Source organism: Crocodylus siamensis, chromosome 1, assembly GCF_052110815.1.
Source record: "Crocodylus siamensis isolate JL-2025a chromosome 1, ASM5211081v1, whole genome shotgun sequence".
In the NCBI taxonomy this organism is placed as follows: domain Eukaryota; kingdom Metazoa; phylum Chordata; order Crocodylia; family Crocodylidae; genus Crocodylus; species Crocodylus siamensis.
This window is the reverse complement of record NC_143395.1, coordinates 174,036,353-174,058,572: the sequence shown is the minus strand read 5'-3', so window position 1 is coordinate 174,058,572 and position 22,220 is coordinate 174,036,353. Positions and strand designations below refer to the sequence as shown.

Here is a 22,220-nt window from a genome sequence, read left to right as displayed (position 1 = left end):
AACCCAAACAACATGGATTTCTTCCTGTGTAGTATAAACATGCTCATTCAAACCATGAATACAATCTGGTAGGTTAATGGGGAATCAAAGGGTAAGGGGAAGAGAGAATAAGAAATGCTGAAATATCAGCATTCTCTCTGTGGGGACAATGCCAAAATCACTTTGACTGTGTGAGGAATGGTAGAATGAGCCCTAGGACTGAATTTAAGAAAAGAAAATGGTAGCTGCAGTCTAGTCATTGAAGCCAATGAGACATTTGCTGAGGACTTCAACAGGAGTACTACTAGGGCACATGGCCTGTCTTCTATAATTCCTTTCACAAATAATTATGTATGTGTAGCAGGTGGGGCAGCCTAGGGGTGCCGTGCTCTCCCCTAGCGCCCCTTTACCATGTCCAGTTTGCCTACAAAACACCCTTCATTCTCGCCCACCACATCTTTGATCTTAAATGTATATGATAGGGAGGCTGCCTCTTCATCTCCCTAGACATGGTTTACCTCCTACTACATTAGCCCAGCTCCACTAATGGGTGTTCCTGGGCACCCCAGCCTTATGGGCTATGCGTGGTTCCAACCACTCCTTTACCATGCCCCAAGCCTCGCGGATGTACTGGACGTTGTTTGGTCTTAGCCGCAGCCCTTGTCTCTCTCACCACATTCAGGGTCAGCTTACCCCAATACTGCACCCTCTCTGGTGCCCAGGTCCCCACGCTGCCGTGGACCCCCTATGAGGCCTACTCCAACCTCTAATAGCCTCACCCAAACCACCAGTCATGAATAGTCAACACAAAAGCCCCAAGACTATAACATAAATCTTGCCAATTGGCTACAACATTATTTGAGCCACCCCCAAGGGTGCTCCATCATTCACCCATAACAACTGCTCGTACATGCTGGCCTTTTCTCTGTACTTGCTCCGACAGAGTTCCTACCCCTCTGGCTGCCAGCAGGGACTGCCTGCCTGGCCTCAGCCTGGGAGTTATATAGGCGCCAAGCCCTGCCCCTTCCGGTCGGCTGACGCCCACTGGTTGCCATAGCAACCTGCATCTGTGCCTCTTCATTATTACTCCACAAGTAGCAGGTGCCTCAGCGCCCTGCTACACACCTCCCCTCTTTATAGAAGCAGAGCACCAAAGTGCTCTGCGACAGTATGACATATTTAGAAAAAGTGTATAAACATATATTCAGATTGGTGACTAAAGCCCCAAACCTACAAACACTTAAGCATGTGCCTGGCTATTTTAAGGATCATGACATAAATGGAATCAATGTTTTAGAAAATACTACAGTGACTTACAATACTGTAAAACAATGAACATCTTAAATCCATACCTGACTCACCTGCTGCAAAAAAAAATAGTATGCATATTATGCTTACCATGAAAAGTTCTTTTCTTTTCAAAGACATTTAGTTTATACCCAGTCCATTGTAGGACTGGGTGTTACTTACAATGTGGTCTCAGTCTGGATTGCAGAGGATGAAAAGGGAAATTGTTTAAGGAAGTTAAAATCTTTGCCAAAGGTGCAAATCAGCTATGAATATGGCCCATGAAATATCTCTTTGATTTTTAACATGTACATGCCTTTTGCTTCTCACTAATGCTTAAAAAATATAAACAGCTAAACAATCTAGAGTCAGTTTCTTAGCTGGGGGATCCAAATCAATAGAGCTATGCTAATTTAAACCAGCTGAAGACTTGGTCCTTAGTTTTCTATAACTTCGCACACCTCTAATGACTGTTGTTAGTACAAAAAGTTGATTTTTGTTATATGCTTGGAAAAGGTTTGCAATTGTAAAACCATTGTAAAAAGTATCCTGGTCAAAGCCTGGACGTGTAAAGTTGAGCCTCACACATTATTGTTCTCAAACAAGCTGACCTAGCATACCTTAGTCACAGAAAACTCCCAACAAACAAAACTCTAAATGAAATAATATGCCAATCTTAACTGTGAATTTCCTGGCATTTAAGTATGCCATTATTCTGATGTCATTTACATGGTATTTTTAGCTAAATATTTTATAATCTCTCTCCTACACCTTGGTGTGTTCTCCTGCAATCTTCTGTATAAGCGCCTTCATATTAGTAGAAAGAATACTTCTTTCCCTATGAAAGTTGTTTAGCCTACCAGGCATCATCTGACTTACTTAAAGTGAAACATTGTCCAATGTTTTACGTTGATCAGTTTTCACTCATGGGAAAGTTGCTAAATTTAACTTGATCTAAACTTTCCATTTAATAGAAACAACTTTCAAGGAAAAAAAATAGGATCTTATTTAATGTGCAGCTGCACAATACTGAACAAGAGTAAGACAGACAGTATGACATCTGCCAAACTGTTCCAAGAGGTCTTTCAAATAAGTAGGTTATCTTTCATGCTTTTTTATCTCAGTTTTGGTGTTCAGTTGTAAATTACAACAGTTTCTAAACATCTGGACAACCTAATGGCCTTGGTCCATAAGGAAACTCTTTAGGTTTAGAAGAATGAAGTTTTAGCTGTTATTGATGAAACCAAAAAGCTTCACTGGCTATATGCATATGCAAATATAACTAAACTACTTAAGTCACAATACATCATATGATAAATTATCCATCCCTCCAGATGGACTCAATACCACAAAATCTTACATCAAACTTCACAGGACTGATGTAAGAAGAATAACTCCAAGATGTTTTTAAGTCTCTTCATTTACTATTGTTTCAATGAGACAATAAAGAACCAACTCTAACTGACTCTCTAAATGAATATGAGGTCACACTTACTAGACAGCCTTCTGTCTTAAGAAACTACAACTAAAATAACCTCAAGTATATTGTCTAAAACCTTACTACACCTTTCTTTGAAGATCATCTCTGCTTAGCAATATTTCCTTTAATTTCTCTGATTTCTTGAGCAGTAGTTTAAGATTTCTTTTTCTATTTGTGCTCTCTCACTGCTTATTACAATTATAAATTCCTAATGCTGCCATGAAGCACTGATAAATCAGTGTTATGGATTATAATACATCTAGATCACAGACACTTTAAACAGACAAGCAGGTTAGAAAACTAGCTGTCTCTACCCACTTCTCAACAAGTGGCTAGCTTTTTGATATATGTGGCTGGCTTCAGATATATATGCAGTAGAGGGCTATAGCAAAATCTTACATTACTTAAAATTCTGCATTACTACAAAATACACATTTATTGATATTCTCTATTAGCCTGAGCCAGTCCCCATTCATAATCAATCAGTCAAACAAACTTTGACAAAATAAGTGAAGTCTTTTTGTATTGAAGTTACCTTGATCAATTTCTTGGGTTTCTCCTCTTGCTAACTGGCAAACTTCAGTAAGACCATTACCAGTGCCAATTAGTGAGGTCCTGCTACCATAACTTTGAGGCCCGTTTGTTCTTATGTATATGAGTGTAACCCTTCTTCACTGCCAGAGGAATCACACTCATTGAAGAGAACAGAATTGGACCATTTTTTCTCTTTATATTTTATAAATCTACAATTTATATTAGTAATGACAACTGTCAGTAAATGATTAGTTGAGTTGAGGTTCTGAGGTGGAAACCCTTCCATTTGATCATGAAATGATCTCTGATGCTACAAAGGGAGTCACCTCAGAAAGGAAACTTCCAACAATATTTTTGTGTGCAAAGCCTATATTTTCAGATCTATTTGCATTCATTTGTTTCTGCAGTTATTATGACAGATAGTGTATGCAGATAGCCACATACATGTCTTATCAGCCCTGTGGATGAACATTAAATTGCATTCATGCACAATTTTAAACAACCTTTTTCGATAATGGTAGGTCGAAGGGTCTGCAAAACCTTGGAGCACACTATATGCGGTGAGACAAAGTAGCCTTACAAATAATGCCCTGAAACAACTTTTAGATTTTTACTGAATTTATTTATTTGAATGTATCAGCATCTCAAATTTTAAACATATCACAGTTTTTAAAATAATATTATAATCTGTAAAAAAAAAAGCTGTAACAAACTAATTGATCATCACACACACATACAGATATATGTTAGCTACTTCCAAAATTATGATCCTGACACAAAACAAATATAGCCCAACCCATCAGTCACTTCCTTCCTAAATGCTCAAGAGAAAATATCTGACCTTAATCATAGAAATAAACTGAAATATTTGTAAAGGAATTTTTCATCCCTTTGGTATAAAGCAAGACCCCTATTAAGCAAAGCATTTAAGTAAACTGGGACTACTCATGTGCTTAAATTAAGCAGACAGCAGATACTTAAATTCTGTCCTGAATCTGATACATAACAATAAAGTACTAGACTTCCATGCAGTTTGCTTGAGATTTCCCAGTTGGTTTAATAAAAGGTAGCATTTTGGAACCAAGAGTTCTAGTTTTTTGTATGTCTTCTTGTCTTAGACCAACACAGCTACCATGTACACCCCTGATGCAGTTCTTTTCCCACTCAACACAGGAACACAGGACTGGAAGAGGTCTCCTGTGCCATCGAGTCCAGTCCTCCTTTGTGGATACCAAGGTGCTTTGCAAAGAGACGTACGTGACTGGTTTGGGATCGCACATGTAGCTTTGACAGGGACAAAAATGGCCCATGATTTTCTGACTCCCAGCGCAGTGCTTTGTTCTCTGATACTTCACTAATAGTCATTTAAAATGTGTAAGGGTCAAATTCTTAGCCTGCCAGTAAACTGGCTGTTTGGTGGGTGCTATCTGCAGAAGACATCAGAGCCACTTCATAGCTACAGTAGTTCTCACAGTTTAACTGGTCCCTTCATGAGGCCTGTCACCTCTCTTCCCCAGTTAGACTCCGCCTTATTCCCAGCAGTCATTCTTATGATACTGTACATAGAAAGCCCAGAGAGTAGGGCATGGTGTGCTAAGAGTCTGTATCCCCAGCATGGGTTCTGTAAAAGCCTGTTCACTCCCTACCATTTGATAGAACTGCCCTTGTCTGACTGTATCCAGAACCCTCCATGCCCATAAGAGAGGTCAGTGTTTGCCCTGGCTGTGCTGAAGGTATTAGAATGCTTTTGCTTTTCCAAGTATACTTCTTCATTTAAAATCTGCATGCACTCATGTTACTTTCATTTTCCTTATGCTTTGTCCTTTACTATCTAGAAAAGTTACTGTACAATTAGAGCCACAATTTAGGTCAGCAAGGACAAGAAACTGAAAATGAAGATTACTTCTTCCTTCTAACCGTAACTCACACCTATAGTAGGGAAAAGGTAACTTGGATGAAAGATAAAATTTTAGTTTTGATTTTGAATTTCCTTTCCTGCAGGTTGTAATTCTGGATGGGAGATCATTGTTATTGAAGATTAGAATTTGTCTAGAAATTAACCTGTTTTAGTGCTTAACAATGTAAATCTCTATTATCAAGGCAAACTATAAAGTTCATATTTACCAGATAGGTAGGAATGAATGTAACAGATGCAATCAATATCCATTATAACCCAGACCCTGCATCTAAAGATGAAATTCATGTGACCGGGGCATAAAAAGTATCATAGGGCACATCTACATGTTGTCACATGGCAACATTGTTGCAGCACCATGCTTAAGTAGTTCCTTCTGGAAGTACTAAAGCACGACGTGGTGCGGACAGTTACTACACCGTGTGCATGGTTAAATGTCACTGCTATGTCGCCATAGCATCACACTATACCTAGGGAGTGTGCTGCTATGATGACATAGTTGGCAATCATGTGTAGACATGTGTGATTTCTGTGTTGCTGGATTGGCACATACAGTGATGTGCAGATACAGCTATAGAGGTCTGTAAGTTTAGTAGAAGAGGGACAGCAGAAGGAGGGCTTTTGCTGTAGGATTTAATAGAAAAATAGGGCTGGAAGGGGACCTTGGAAGGTCATCTAGTTTATCCCCCTGCTTAAGGCAGGATTGTCCTCATCTGAACCATTGCATCCAAGTGTTTGTCTGACCTGCTCTTTAAAAGGTGTGTTAGTTGCTCTGTTTTTTGTACACATAAATGTTGTAAAGTTCCAGCTAAAAATGCATATTCACTCTCTCTCTGTATTTTACCTGGTTGATTTCAAATGCTTTGGAGCCATAATATTAGATCACTGCAGTGAAATGTGTGCCTCCAGCAATCAATTCCCATAGTAAGATGCCCTGAAAACCGCTATATATGTAATTCAGGTAAGAACCATCTCTACTAAGCAGTTGATTTTTCCTAGTTTCTAAGGACTAAGTCAATTGTACATTGAGGTCAAGAGGAATTTTTTTACTAACGTCAGCAACAACTGAATCAAGCATTTGGGTAGGTAATGCCTTTATTTTTATACACACATAATTCCTGGATAGTCTGAATTTATGATTGCTTCTGACAACAAAAAGCTGTTGCAGGGCTGCACTGATGGAAAAGAACTGCTGTTGTGAAACTGATGTGACAAGGTGGCTGTAGCTTTATTTCACTTGGGAGGGACAATGCTTTAGGGCTGCTCTACTCAGTCGGGGAATGTAGGGTACAAAGTCTACACTTTCTGGGACAAGCACTACTATAACCAGTTCAGTGTATCCAATGGCTCTGGTTTATATGGTCACTTCTGAGAAATGGATCTTTCATAATCTGGACGCTAACAGCTCTTCAGGAGCCCTCCAGGAAACAGCTTTACTGTTTTGTTGACTCAATAGATCATAGCAGTTCCAAACTGACAGTATTAATCTATTAGGTTAAGCCAGCTGCTGTACAAGTGTTCAGAGTCTATGTGGTATAAACTTCTGAAAGGAGTCAGGAAAAGGAAACAGTAAATACAAATAATTCAACTGCATTTTCTATACCAAGCAGCATGGACATTTACTTTGGTACTTTTGTTGTGTTTTTTTTTGCCAAATCTTCCAGCAGCAGTGATGCATATAATAATACTGGTGCCCCAAATTCTGATGTCTTTCATTGAATAAAAACTCCCCTGAAATCAATAGGAATGTTGTGCCACTAAGTCTGGCCCTACACTATTTAAGTCCCATCGAATACCTATGAGGTAGGTAAGTAAGATACTACCCTCTGCATCTCACAGGATGTGTCTATACAAGACTTTTAGTGCAGTTGCCTAATTAGCTCTGCAGTAAGCATCTCAGTGTACACACATGCAGCGCTATTAGGATGGAGTAAACTAATTAACTCCACTTAGGGCAGTACTTGCTTTTACAAGTACTAACTTACAGGGGAGTTAATTAGTATACTACATTCTAATAGCACTGCATGTGTAGACCCTGTGATGTTTTCTGCAGAGGTAATTAGGCAACTCAGTTAATTAACTCAGTTAACTGAGGTCCCAGTATCTTTAGAGGAAACCTCCTGTACTGCTGTCCTGGACAGTGAGTCGCAGGTAACTATTGTGTTTCAATTATTTTATGACACGTTCCTAGGGCATTTATCCCTCCACCCTCTGTCCGGACTGGGATTATGTGACCTCAGCCAAGAGACTTACCCCTATTGTGGATAAATTATCATACGATTAAAATTTCCAGAAGACCTAGTGGGGGTAAAGGAGAGTGTCCTTGTAGCAGCCCTGGTGTGTCCTGACCCCAGCTAGATGAAGAGGGCCAATGTAATAGTAGATACTAACTCAAGCCTATTTCACATATTGGCCCAGTTTTGCTGGCAGCAAGCTGCCAAACACTATTTAAACATGCTTCATATTCATGCAGTGTGTGCAGTGGCCTACCGACAAATTGAAGAACAACCCCTGGAAATTGGAAACCCACGCCCAAATTGGGTCCTGAGCATTTCAATTATGGGGACTCTCCCCTACCCCCATCATGGCAGGTGTGGTTACAGAGAGCTTAGTCTGCAACAGAAGGTCTTTTTCTTACACAAGTGGGATGTAAGAGTGAAGAGAGTTTTACAAAAGGAGTGAAACATACCATCCGACTCAGTGACACACAGCCCTTTCGGGAAAGATCTAGATGTATAGCACTGTTGGAGATGGACAAAGTTAGACCCCAAGGTATCTCAGGGGCCCCAGCAACATTTCAGTAGCTCATGGAGCATGTAGTTGGAGACATGAATATGTCCTAGGTACTGGTGTATCTCAGTGACCTGATAATGTTCGGGAAGACTCTCAAAGAACAAGGAGAATAGCTAACATGAGTGCTAGATCAACTAGAAGCAGCTGGGCTCAAGGTGGTTTTGGGCAAACACCATTTTTGTCAGACCTCTGTGAGGTATGTGGGGCATATTGTCTCATAGGAGGAAATCAGCACCAATTCTGATAAAATCTGGGCCATAGCAACTTGGCCACATCCACAGAACTTTTGGGAACTCAAACGATTTTTGTGGTTCACCAGTTATTATCGCTGATTTGTCAAAGATTATGCTCAGACTGTGAAGCCATTGAATGACCTCACATGAGGATATTTCATAGATTTCATAGACATTAGGGCTGGAAGGGACCTCGGAAGATCATCGAGTCCAGTCCCCTGCCCAAAGGGCAGGAAGTCAGCTGGGTTCATAGGATCCCAGCAAGATAAGCATCCAATTTACTCTTGAAGGTGTTCAATGTAGGTGCTTGAACCACCTCCGATGGCAGACTGTTCCAGACCTTGGGGGCTCGGACAGTAAAGAAGTTCTTCCTTCTGTCCAGCCTGAAATGGTCTTGCAGGAGTTTGTGACCATTCGACCTCGTCATCCCTTAGGGCGCCCTGGTGAACAAACGTTCCCCCAGATCCTGGTGGTCACCCTTGATAAATTTATAGGTGGCCATCAGATCACCCCTGAGCCTATGCTTTTCCAGGCTAAAGAGTCCCATGGCTCTCAGCCTGTCATCGTAAGATCTGTTTTCATGACCTCTGATCACGCGCGTGGCTCTCCTCTGGACTCTCTCAAGCTTCTCCACATCCTTTTTGAATTGTGGAGCCCAAAACTGGACGCAGTACTCCAGCTGCGGCCTCACCAAGGCCGAGTACAAGGGGAGAATGACGTCCCGGGATTTGCTCGAGAAGCATCTATGGATGCAAGCCAGCATTTTGGTCGCTTTACTAGCCGCAGCATCGCATTGCAGGCTCATGTTCATCTTGTGATCAATGATGACCCCCAAGTCTCTTTCTTCTGTAGTGCTAACCAACGTAGCACTGCCGAGCCTATAAGGGTGCTGCAGGTTTTTCCTCCCAAGGTGGAGAACCTTGCATTTTTCGGTGTTAAACACCATGAGATTCTCGTCTGCCCATTTGCTGAGCTTGTCCAGGTCAGCCTGGATCACCCGCCTGTCCTCTGGCGTGGATGCTTTGCCCCAAAGTTTGGAGTCATCAGCATCCTTGAGCTAAGAGAGGTAAGGAAGTGAGTCCCCAGACTCAGGGAGGCAGTGGTGATCATGCCCCACTCCAGGGTCCTATGGAGCTTTTTGGCCCACAGTGGGACCAGACGTGTGAGCATACTTTTCAGTCATTGATTAGCAGCCTGACCCAAGCCCCAGTGCTAGCATATGTAGATGCTAACAGGGCTGGCTTGGGCACAAGGGTGCTTCAGTGTTGAGACTGCCTGCCGGCTAGCCCTGCACTGAAGCACCCTCGTACCCCAGCCAGCCCCTCCACAGCATGTTGAGCCAGGCTGGAGCAGCCCCAGGCTGGCAGGCTGACCCCCCAGGGTCCTCTGGCAGCTGGAGCTTCTCTGACCCAGCTCAGCTTGCTGTGGTTCCAGGTACATGTTCAAACATGGCACCCAAAAGCAATAAACTCCTACATGATATGTGCCAGAGTTTACTGCTGTGCATTAATTACACATGTAGTTGTGCCCACAGATAGGAAACTAAGAGACAAAATAAGAATGCCTTGTGCAACCTCAAGAAAATCCAGAGGCAGGAATAGAAGAACCCATGGGAGAAAATAATAGGAAATAAAGGAAGGACAGAAAGAAGGAAGACAGAACTTAGGGATGCGACTAGGAGAAAAGAGAGAAGTGAAAGGGGGTAAATGGGGAAGAATTAAGGGGATAAGGATAAAGGAGAAGTTGCTTTATTCAGGAAATAGGAAGAATGCTATTGCTCAAGTGCAAAGCAAAACAGAGACTCAGAAATAAAAGACCATATAAGGAGATAAAATAAGGTAGGTAATTTGGAAAGAACAGAGATAGGTACTTTGCTGGTGTACAAATAAATAAACAGAAGAGAAAAAGCAAGAGAAGATGTGGAGAAAGAGTAAGAAGAGATGCCTGGGGTAAATGAATCTAGTCTAAAAATATTTTACTGATAATAAAACAAGTTGTGATAATGCTCTTACCTAGTAAAGACTAAATTCCCACTGAGTCACATAAATGACTCTTATGATTGTATGTTACACACTGCTTGTGTTGCATGGCTCTTTAGTACCAATTCAGGGGATATCTAGTAAACTACTGTTAGTAACAGCTACTCCTTTGACTCATTAAGTTGACATCTATGCTTTATAGAGATGATGGTCCCAAATTTAAATGACAATATATGGATAAGCAGCTACGGTGACAAATTGGTCCCAAATTTGTCCCTAATATAAGTATAAATAAAGGAATCCTGCAACACAAATCTGCACAAGAAAAAGCATAGCAAAGTAAATGCTCAGCGTGTAACTCCAGAATACTTCTGCTATTAAGGAATCTGGCTCTGTATTGGTAACAGAGTTATACCTCATTTGCCTGTGTAACTGAGGGGAGTTTTAGGCCTGTTATGTTTACAGCAATATCAAAACTTAACCTCAGTAAAACTTAACACAAATGCCATGAAAAATGAGATTTCACCCAAGAAATCACTGACCAGGACAAATAAGTTATTGAGTCATATTGATTTGTTTCATGTGAGCTAATTTTTACCAGAATAAACCACAAGTAACTCCACTGAGTTTAATCACCGTTCACTATTATACAGCCAATGTGAGATCAGAATCAAGTATCATAAAGATCTTTAAGTGTAGTAAAAGAGGGGGAGCAGAGGGAGTGCTTTTCCTGTGGGCTTTAATAGAACAATAGGGGTGGGAGGGACCTTGGAAGGTCATCTAGTCCAACTTTCCTCATGCCCCCCTCAAGGCGGGACCATCATCATCTGAACCATTGCATCCAAGTATTTGTCATCTTCTCGTAAAAACTTCCCATGCTGGGGCATCTGCAGGCTTCTTCTTTTGTAATCTTACTAATATTGTAATATTTTTGCTCTCCTCCATGTATTTTCACTGCAAATGAAGGGCTGTACAGGGATCAGGAGGCTGATCTTGGCCAAGAGAAGGTAAAAGAAATAATTTCTTTTCCTCTGCTTGGGGATTTTCTGAGAATCCACAGAGAAAGGAATGAGGGGAGTTATTTAGTTTTGCTTCCTCTTTCCACAAAGAAATAGAAGGTGTTCTGGTAACAATAGATGTTATCTAGTTTACGATGAAGTAGTACAAATTAAACCTGACTTAATCCTAAAGAAACTTACTGTTTCAGTTTCAGTGTAATTGATTCCTTTTCTTTCTGATAATACCAGAGAAAGTACATCTAAAAAAATCAAGGAATATTTAGGTGGAGAAAACTGGAAACTGAATGAGTTTGAAAGTAACACTGCCAAGCCTATTTCAGCACCTTGTGCACTTAACTGTTTGTAGTAACTTCCTGACATTCTTGCTAGCCATATTATTTTGTTAAATCTGGACCTAACCCTACATCTTTTCTGACGACTGTAATTGTTCCAATACGTAAAGTAGAGAGGGGTCTTATTTAATAATAAAGAATCGGACTAAACATAATATGTCAGAGTTTCATTTTTATTATTGTTTCATTTTCTTTATTGAGGAATGTCATGCCATGACATGTTTCAGTGGCCTAATCTTCATTATGCACAATTGCTACCTCTTATTGCAGTAGTAGTTCAATAAAAAATACACCTGCTGTTAAGCTATTTTTTTACATTAAACATGCTTCACTATCAATAACAATAGTCAAAGGAATGAAGAGATAAATATATGAAGGATATTTCACCAGATTTCCTTTTGCATAAGACCTTGATTTTTCAGAACAAAATTATCATCTGTCTGCTCAGTATTATAGTTTTGGAACATTATGTTCATGGAATAAATTTAAGTTAGAAACAGGTTAACTGTATTTATCTTTGTAAGATATTTTTGATCAATCCAAAAAACTGAATGATATTTTCACCTCTTCTTGCCCTATTTGTGTTAAATAGTCAATTCAATTAAAAATGCTCCAAATAAATGTGTATTTGTTGCATTTACAATACAACTTCTTACTTAGTGGTGGATAGACATGGAAGTTCTTTTTCTGTATTACAGAAATTGCCTGTCTGTGACCATTAACATTCAAGTTGCTAAACAGTTTTCATTGTAACTGCCTGTTTTAATGTGCTCAGCAGTTATCTTTGGGATAAAAATTTCCAATTTGGGCCTCTTCTGACAGTGTTTTTTGTAAGCTTGAGAGAAACCCCTTTTTGAATGTAGTGTGAGTGAAGAAATGACCCTTGTTTGTATTAAAACTTTATAGAGCTGCACTAGGAAACCAAGATGATGTTTACAGCTTATCTGAGTCTCATCTGAAGAGCAGTATTTTTTGCCCGTGGTTATCTTTGATTTTGTTTCACAAAGATTAAGTCATTAGCATATTGCGTGGTGGTTAAGATTATTTCCATTGTCCAAAGATACAGTTATAGGCAGGTGCCCAGAACATGAGTGTACAGCTAGGTAAGGATGCAGCTAGCAAGAGTTTAGAACTGTCATGGTATAGCTGTGTTGTAAGGAAATTGCTATCACAAACCTCCTAAGCCTGGAGCAAGGAACAAACTGTATCTACCATATTAGCAAAACTTCAGACACCTTATTCCAGATGTTCTTTCCCTGTCCCTGCCCATTTCTCCTTTAAAAATGAGTAGGAGAGCAAATGGAAGATACTGGTGTTACTAACATGTGAAGTCAAACATGACATTTCTAGAACTAAAACGGCTGTCGATGTTAACTTGGCCATGATACACAGGCAGGCTGTCTTGTTAAGGCATCCCTTTGAAGTAGTACACTTGACTGTAGTGCTAATGTGCTCCCAGTAATTATTAATGTATATGGTTATAGGCAGATACAGCTAGTCCTCAGGTTCTGAAATGTCCTCACGTGAGGGCTTGATCTTGCAACCTGAAGATTGCACTAATGTCATTACTGCATACATAATGCATGCAAAAGTTTGGATATATAATGTGTCTCATTTAAATATTTTGACTTGCCAGCCCTGTGTTGTGGCTGCCAGAATATATTCCTGTTGTCTAAGAAATTAAGATGGCAGCAAAGAAAAATTAAAAAAAAGGAAACCTTGGGATCCTAGAAAATGAGGGTTGGAAGGGATCTCATCTAGTTCAGCCCCCTGCTCAAATCTTGCCACCCTCTGCCTTCACTCTGTGCCCTCTTGAAGGGTCTTGCTTCCCCCCTGCAATCTGAAAGATATTGTTAGCTCCTGTTTAGAGGATTTTTTTTTTGTGGCTTCCTGGTGTGTCACCAAATGGGGCTTTCATCTTTATAGGTAGAAATAAGAGGCATCCCACGTCATTTGTAAGCTGATCTTGTAGCTGGCATTTGAAATGGGGTGATGGGTTGGGGTGCTACATTTCAGTTCAATAGGCTCGTGTGTTCAGTTCTTTCGAAAACTACCTCCTCCTTGGCAAGTTGTGGTGAAGCGGGGTTAGCTTTTTTTAAAAAAGCTGTAAAACAACTCCAGCCGCTCCTCACGCCAGGATGGGTAAAAGTAAATAGTCAGGAACCACCAGATCGGGCAGAACTAACTCCTCTCCCGGAACGCGCCTGGCGCCGACTGGGGGAAGGCAGGGGCCATCCTGCCTTTTATTCTGTTTTCTCACCTCACACCTGCGCCCTGCCTGTGCTGGGGAGCTCGGTCCTCTGGCAGCAAAGCCCCTTTCCCGCCTGCCCCCCCCCGGGGCCCGGGCCGGGCCACCCCTTCCTGCCTCGCACGGAGGGCAACACGGGCCGGTGGCGGGGGATGTCGTGCGAGACCCTTTCGGAGGGGCAGACCCCACAGACACGCAGTCTTACCCTCCTACACACACACATACCCCCATACAATACAAGGGCACCTTACTACCCAAAAGAGGGCTAGGCATAGATGGGTGCCGTTCCCTGTGGCACTCGCGCACACACACTGATTTAACTGGAGAAGGTTTTCCAAGATGCAGTAGAGAAGGGCCAAGGGACCCGTTCCTCCTTCCCCGCAACCCAGGTCTCTCCGCCTTCCTCCCCCGCCCGGCCCGGCCCGGCCCGGCGCAGCCCAGCCCCGCTGCAGCGGGATACCAGCGATCTGGAGTCATGCCGCTGGCTTGGGCACCATTGGCTCATGGGGATGTCACGCAGCTGCAGGGCCTGGAGCCAACATCTGGCGGCGCGCCCGGCGGGGCCCAGTCCTGTTATGGAGCTGGGAGGGGGGTGTATGTGTGTGTGTGTGTGTGTGTGTGTGTGTGGGTGGGTGAGGGGCGCGTGTGTGTTTGTTTGTACACGTGTGAGGGAGGGGTGTATGTATGCGTGTGTGGGTATGTGAAAGGGGGATGTGATTGGGGGATGTATACGTGTGTGTGAAGGGTGTTTGTGCTTGTGTATCTGACAGATGTGTGTGAGGGAGGGGTGTGTGTATGCGTGTGTGGGTATGTGGGGGGTATATGTGTGTGAGGGAGGAGTGTGTGTATGTGACAGCTGTGTGTTTGCAGACGAGTGTGAGGGAGGGGTGCGTGTGTATGCATGTGTGGGTATGTGAGGGGGCGTGTGTATCTGTGTGTGAGAGAGGTGTGCGGGGGGGATGTCAGGGAGTGTGTACATATATGAGGGGGTGTTTGTGTGTGCACGTGTACATGAGGACTGTGTGTGGGGCGTGTGTGCATGTGATGGTGTGTGTATTTGTGCCTGAGGTATTTGTGCCTGAGGGAGGTGTGTGTGTTGTGAGCGCGTGCGTATATGCGAGGGGTGTGTGAGCGTGTGTCTATGTGAGGGGTGTGTATATGAGGAGTGCGTAAGCGTATGTATATGTGAGGAGTGTGTGTATATACGAAGGGTGTGTGAGCGTGTGTGTACGTGAGGTGTGTGTGAACATGTGTCTATGTGAGGGTGTGTGTATATGCAAGGAGCGTGTGTGTACGAGGAGCGTGTGTCCGTGTGTGAGGGTGAGCCGGCTCCTCCTCCGGGCCTGAGAGCCGCGGGCGCCTTGCATCACCGGCCCGCGCCAGCCCCCTCCCTCCCTTCCCTCCCGGGGCCGGCTATTAATAGCATGACATCAGCCGGGGCCGGGCGGCCAGGCGCATACCAGCGCTCGCCAACGCCTATATAAGGCGGGTGATGCAACCCCGCGCCGAGTCAGAGCCGCGGGGAGGCGCAGGGAGGCAGGCAGGTGGCACGCGCTCCTCTCCTCGCCGCCAGCCCGGACCTGTTCGGCAGCCCCGGCCCCGTCCCGCCGGCGCGGACCCCCCGGCTCGTGTCCGAGCCCGCGCTGCCGTGCCGTGCCGCGGGCGGCTAGAAGGTGAGTGTCCGCCGCGGGGCGCGCCCGGGGCACAGCACAAGCGAAAGTAAAAGTGTAGCCGGCGCTGGGAGCCCGCCTGTCCCGGGCTGGGCGGGCTGGGGGATGCCGGAGGACCTCCGCGGCCGGCTGGAGGGGGTGTCCCGCCCGGCGCGGGCCCGGAGGCACCTGTAGGGCCGGGGCCGCCTCCCGCCGCCCACCTGCGCGGCCCGCGCCCCCGGGCTGTGACGACACAGTGGGCGGCGCGGGGGGGCGGGGGGTTCGGGGCCCGCGGCGCGTCCCGTGAGTGAGAGGGGACGGAGCCGGGCTGTGACAAGGTGGGCGGGAGGCTCTGAGGCCGCTGAAGGTCCCCGCAGGGGGACGGGGGTCGCCGCCCCGGCAGGCCGAGAGGTAGGTGCGGCCGAAGTGCCCCCCACTCCTGGGAGCCGTGCTGAGCTGTGTAGCCGAGTGGAGGTGTCCTGAAGCCTTCGCGGTGTTCGCCTTCAACTTCAAGAGCGCATCTAATCCCGTCCCGCGCGCAGCAGTGCCTGAGGTGGGCGGGATGTGTCGGGGCGTGTAGCGGGGCCGTCCGCCTGTGGGATAGCCCGGGTCGCGGCTAGGGGAAGGAGTCATTCATTTGACAAAGTGAAGTGGTAGCGGGGGTGGCGGGGGGAGCAGTGGCTTTTTCACAAATTAAACTTCAGTGACTAGCTTCATCTGGCTGCGCAGCTACAGGAAGGGATTGTGGAATGGACCGTTATCAGGAAATAGGACTTTTCTTGCAACAGCAGGGGTGCTCCAGCTCCAGTCTGCTGCCAGATCTGTCCCCAGCCCCTGGGCTGTGTCAGCTAGCCCAGGGTGGGGAGTCCCCTTGGTCATGATCCTGCTTCCAGATAGGGCAGTGCAGGGCCTGATCCTGGCACAGGAGGTTGGCACAGGACTCCAGAACCTGATCCCAGTGTGCATGGGGGCTGCGTGGGGCCAGATCCTGGTGTGCAGGGTGGCTCCAACCCAGCTGGCTTGCAGAACCAAAAGGTTGAACACCACTGTGCTAGATCATCAGATGGAGAACAGGATCCACTTATACCAGGCATGAACTGGGTTTATGTGCCCCAGTGCTGCACAGCACTTTCTGCTCCTGGTAACTTCAATAGTCTCAGGAAGTTTGGAATGTGGTTATAATCTTGGGTTAATTATTTTTGCCCTCAGTGGACCCTAAATAGTATTAGGTGTGTTAAAAACATAGACTAAGCCAGGCCCCTGCCCCAAATGACTTGATGTCTAAAATAACATGGACAAGAAATTGGAATGAGAAAGCCAAATAAGGCAGGGGGAGTGTGTTTTATTTTTAAATTGTACTCTTATTATTTTAATGCCCTAGAAACAGAAATATTTATCTATGGAGGAAAACATCTGGATTACTACCATTGTATCAATTATACAGCACCACAAGGCACATAGGTAGAACTTTAAATACTGTTCATATTGTTTTAAATTTAACTTTATTTTTATTTTGTTAGCATCTAGGAGTCCCAGTCATGGACTAAGACCCCACTGTTCTAGGCACTATAGAAATATAGAATAAAACAATGCTCCATGCCACAAAAGAGCTTACAAAGGGGGATACAGAAAAATAGCTGAAACTAGTCCCACCTAACAAAACTCAACTCAAAATTCTGCACATAAACTTCAGTCCCTTCAGGCTCCTCCCTTTCCTACAGCCTGAGTAAACAGACATGCCTTTCAGCATGTCTGGAAGGTCAGCAGACTGTTTCACACTAGGGGAAAAGCAGCTTTTATAGTTAGGGAATCCCAGCTAACACTCTCCCATCATGCTCTTAAATCTAGACACTGAGCAATTAGGGATGGAGAAACATTTTTCAGCAGGTTTTTCTGATGGTGGTAGTACATTTGTTAAAAATGTTCCACCAGTTACTAATGAAAATATTGTATGAACAAAGTTTTCATGACTTTTTCCATTAAAGCTGTGAATATTCTTGATTTTCTTTGGGTGCTGAAGCCTATTTTAATTAAAAGTTCACCCACATAAAAATAGGCAAACCACACATGCTGAAAATTCATCAGTGCATATAATTCCTTGGTAAGCAGAGAGATGGCATTATTGTTAACTCAGATGCCTGATCTGAGTGAATTAGAATTATCCATGTAGATGATAATGGAAAATGAAAGAACCTACATAAATACGTTGGCAAATTGCAAAATGGTAAATAACACTGGGTTCTTTTGGCTGAAAAGCATGGGGATATTTCTAACTTGTTGGAGAGAAGTGTCCTCTAGTTCTCAGATACAGAATTCAAGGATTTCTGTATTTCAAATGTGACTCATGCACAGGGGCTTTCTGAACAAAAGTACACAAATTTTCCAGGTCTCGTGGGACAACAGTTTATTCCAGAGAATCTTCCTTTCTTTATTAACTGATGTTGAAATCACAGAGCCATTGAAATCAGTGACAACTTCTACATTTGACCTCAGTGGGGGTTGGACTTTACCTGTATAATTTGGGAACTATTAAGTAATTCTGTTTTGTTGAGTCTGAAAGTCAGGAATTACTTGGAAGTTCTTCAGACCTTGGGTTTTATGACTAGGACAAGTGAATTCACACTAATAATTCACTAACCTCAGGTTTTTTATTCTTTCTTTAAAAAATACTTAGCTTGGATCAGATTCTGCTCTCCCTTACACTCATGTGAATCCAGAGTAAATTTCTGTATATCAAAGTGTAGGATCTGTCTGTCTGTTAAGGCACATTATCTTTACTACCACCCAAAACTGCTAAGATATAATTTTGCCCACAGGCAATTGCATAAATCTAGGTTGACTACACAGAGCCGTCGTGTGTGTGTGTGTGTGTGTGTGTACACATCTACTTACCTGCCACAGAGATACTTGCAGTTGATTTTGTTATTATGATTACCATGCTTCTCAAGAGCAAGTAACACAATACTGTAACCACATGCTTATAAGATATCAAGATGCCTACAGATGGGGAGGAAAGTAGTAAAACCAATAGGGCAAAATAATCCATATCTTATCTCACTTAGAAAATAAAGTATGGATCCACCATTGGTGTCAGTTGGCATAGTTCCACTGAAATGCTTGCAGTGACACTGATTTATACTAGCAGAACATCTGGCCAAAATGTTTAACCATTTAGAACTCCTTGTTGTTAAGCATGTGTGAGGACCTTTTCAGATTATGTAAAAGAAGAAGAAAAAAAGTAACTTCATGCTTCCCATTCTTTCTTCCCTTGGATAAGAATAGACAGTCAAAAAGCCTGAGGCTGAATTGATTCAATCTTTGCAGGTTAGTCTAGTGCAGACTCATGCCTGCAGTGGCTCAGGCCAGAAGCTGCAGGGTGGTGGGTGGAGGGTGTGTGCTAGAGAATACCTCCCTGCTTGGCTGGAGCAGACAGCTTGGGCCACGGTTAGCTTGCTTACCCTGTGAGATGGAGGGCTTTGCAAGGGTGGTGTAAAGCATCTTGGGATGCTGGGGGACTGAGAGTTAACTTGAATCTGAGGGGATCTGGGACAGAAGTTCAATAAACCAATTTAACCTAAATCAGTTAAATCTGATACTATATTCATCCACGTTTATCTTAAATTGGTTTCGGCTTTTTGTTCACTGAACTTCTGTTGTGTTACATATTTGAACCAGTTTCTGATCACTTAAACTGGGTTGCATGTAATTTCTGTCCTTCTATGTTTATGGCTAGATAGCCCCAAGACAATACAGCTCTTGGTGTTTTGTGCTACTTGCTTTGCAGGATTTTATAACTGGATCATTAAGCACATGCACTAACCTGATCATAACAATTTTGTATCCACTTGTAATCTAAGTGTAATGCACTTTAAATTTAAGTTTCCAATGGAGTTACTGTGGATTTACATAGCTGTAAATGAGAACAGGTTCTGGTCCATTCTTTTCAAACTCAGCTATAGTAGTATAACTCTTTGGATAAGGGAACCCATTTATTTGGTGTCTGGCTCTCTTTCTAAACTGTACATAAACTTCCTAATTTGCCATTTTTAATTCCAGGCTTCCTTTGCCTATTCTCACCCTACAGTTTTCATAATGCACTGATCTTACAATTATCCTTTTTCAGAAAATTCCTAAAAATAGACCTGCATCAAAAAGGTAAAATCCAAAAGAAAATTAAAACATCCATAGAAATGAAGACCAGTTCACCTGATCTTGAACTGCTTGGGTAATAATAACAGAATGCAGAATGGCCCATATAATATGGCAAGCACCATTCTTTTGTAACCATCATAAACTACAATGTCAATTCTTGTACCTTGTTGTGTACTAGCTCTATAAATATATCTATAAGAGTATACATGTTTATGTTAATGTGTATGTTTATATGTATATATCCACAAGTACATACATAGTAGAAGAATGTAGTTCCAACCTCTGTTAAAATAAAATGGGGACTGGTTGACAGGTTAAAAGATCCAGCTTTGGTCTAGTGAACAGTTTTGGCATGTAAAGGTTATTGAAGGCTATTCAATATAATTTATGTATTTATTTTTTATCTTTCAGCAAAATGATGCTCCAACACCCAGGCCAGGTATCTGCATCTGAAGTCAGCGCCTCTGCAATTGTTCCTTGCTTGTCCCCTTCGTTATCACTGGGGTTTGAAGATTTCACAAATCTAACCCCCCTGGTGAAAGAAGAATTGAGATTTGCCATTCAAAATAAGCGCCAATACCACAGGATGTCTTCTACGTTGGACACAGTGACAGTTTCAGAAAGAATGGTTGAAACATCTGTTCTGAAAACAGAGGTACCTTTCTTTAATTATTTCAGTTTGATTAACATTCTAATATCATTTCACTACAAAATGCACTGAAAATCAAGAAAGATAGCATCTCCAATACCAACAGACTCTAAGAACTAAATCTGTCAATATGTTCAGTTCTCTAGTCTCTGTTTTCTTTAGATGCTGATACTTTTCACATCATTTATGGCTAGTTCATATTTAGCTGGACACAAGTAATGGCTCCTTATTTGTGGAAGCGAGCATTCTGTTCTGTTTAGAGCAGAAGCTGGTCTGTGTCTTGCTTGATTTTACATTGAGGGCTATCTCAGTGAAGAAAACCTGAATTGGTTGTAAACCATTAATTGTTTGTAAACCTAGCTGTGAACTAAAAGAAGAAGAATGTTATGCCATTTGATAGCACTGTCTTCTAAGAGGACTTATTATGCAATACCTGGGCTCACATGGCCTTCTTGTGAACTCATGCATACTGGGGTAAACCAGAAGTACCTCTACCAAAGCTGTTGGGAGTCACAGAAGTTTATGGCACCCAAGTAACTGAGCTAAGAATTTGGACCAGAGGGCCAGCATTACTTTGAACTTACACTGGAATAAAAGACAACAGAACAAACCCTCAAAGATCAGTAAACTTTGTGAGATCCCCTCAGTACAATCTTCATGTAAAATGGCTGCTTCACATCACCAGCTATTCTATCCATAAAGGTGATGGGATCAGGCACAGATCTAGATTTTTGCAAAAAAAGTAGTGCCTGCTACTAAACCATCAGATTAAGAGTCTGATCCTGCACATTTTTATTACTCAGGCAAAGTTTCTACAGTTTTAAAATAACTGAATGATTAGTCATTAGGACAAAATGTTGACTTTCATACCTTTAAGTTAGTTTTCAGGATACACCTGTCTGCTACCTCACTCTGATCTCAATTATACCGTGCTTTTTGTTGACAAACTTAGTGGAGTTTCTCTAGTCTCACACTGTTGTAAATGAAATAAGAATCATGTCCGCAGGCTGGCTGACACTGTTGGTAACACACATATTGTAGCTAACAGTCTACAAAACAGGGCTATTATGCTTTAGAGCAGTTATCAAAACGATGCTGTGTTTGCTGCATCACTCTAAATATGTGCACCTCTCCTGAATTTTTCTAGTTTGCACCTGAAGAAGATGAAAGGAAAAAGAGGAGAAGGGAAAGGAACAAAATTGCAGCTGCAAAATGCCGAAATAAAAAGAAGGAAAAAACAGAATGTTTGCAGAAAGTAAGTTGCTGACTTTGACTATTCTTACCCTGTTTTCATCCTGCCACTGTTGGACTAGAACTTAGTACCCCTCAGAGGTGGGAGTGGGCCAGGGAAGTTATACAGATTGCACCATGGCCCACCTGTCCAATTGAAGATCAAGCAAAGCTTTATTGGCTACACACACACAATGCTAAGCAGCAATGCTACATGCATAATTGTGAATCTCACCACGCTGCAACAATCTTGGGTGGGTTTCATGAGAATTCTCAAGCAGGTGGCCATGCTGAGGTAAGGCTCCCAGGTTCCATGTCTGCATTGATCACCCGATGTTTCTTGGGATGTAGTCCAGCAGAGAGACAACTTCATTGTCCTTTGCTGTTTCTTTTATGACTTGGTGTGATGTCATCGTTGCTAGGCAGTTGCTAGGCACTGTTGCTACCCTATTTTATTTTTCTGAGCAGTTCTATCTTTCTTAGCAATATTTACAATTACAGTCTTCAGCTTAGACACCACAAACCTGTTGCTCTTAATTCCCCAAGGTTGGTTTCTTGTTGTTTTCCTTTTACTGGGACTTCTTGTCCTGACTTTTTCCCTGTCTGCTGTTTGGTTGTTCTGCTAAGTCCCCAGGTTTAAGTGCAAAACTGCACATCAGCTATTTGAGCCAATCTGGGGTTCATCCAGGGGATTCTGGGTGTTCTGGTTACCCATTTCAAGTAGGTGCAATAAGCCTATCT

General features: G+C 42.9%; 1 protein-coding gene across 6 annotated transcripts in view; it reads left to right on the top strand.

Moving 5' to 3' along the window:
* Window positions 1-22,220, top strand: part of ATF3 (activating transcription factor 3) — a 48,189-nt gene that overhangs the window by 9,567 nt on the left and 16,402 nt on the right. The window contains exons 1-4 of one of the 6 annotated variants that reach the window (XM_090049236.1): window positions 15,436-15,472; window positions 16,830-16,909; window positions 20,012-20,255; window positions 21,397-21,504. In XM_090049236.1, the coding sequence (XP_089905362.1) occupies window positions 16,848-16,909; window positions 20,012-20,255; window positions 21,397-21,504 (414 nt within the window). In that variant the 5' untranslated portion in view covers window positions 15,436-15,472; window positions 16,830-16,847. Of the gene's footprint in view, window positions 1-4,453; window positions 4,534-5,161; window positions 6,157-15,339; window positions 15,473-16,829; window positions 16,910-20,011; window positions 20,256-21,396; window positions 21,505-22,220 lie in introns of those variants that run through there. The other 5 variants (XM_090049245.1, XM_090049272.1, XM_090049281.1 and 2 more) reach the window with 5 other exon arrangements.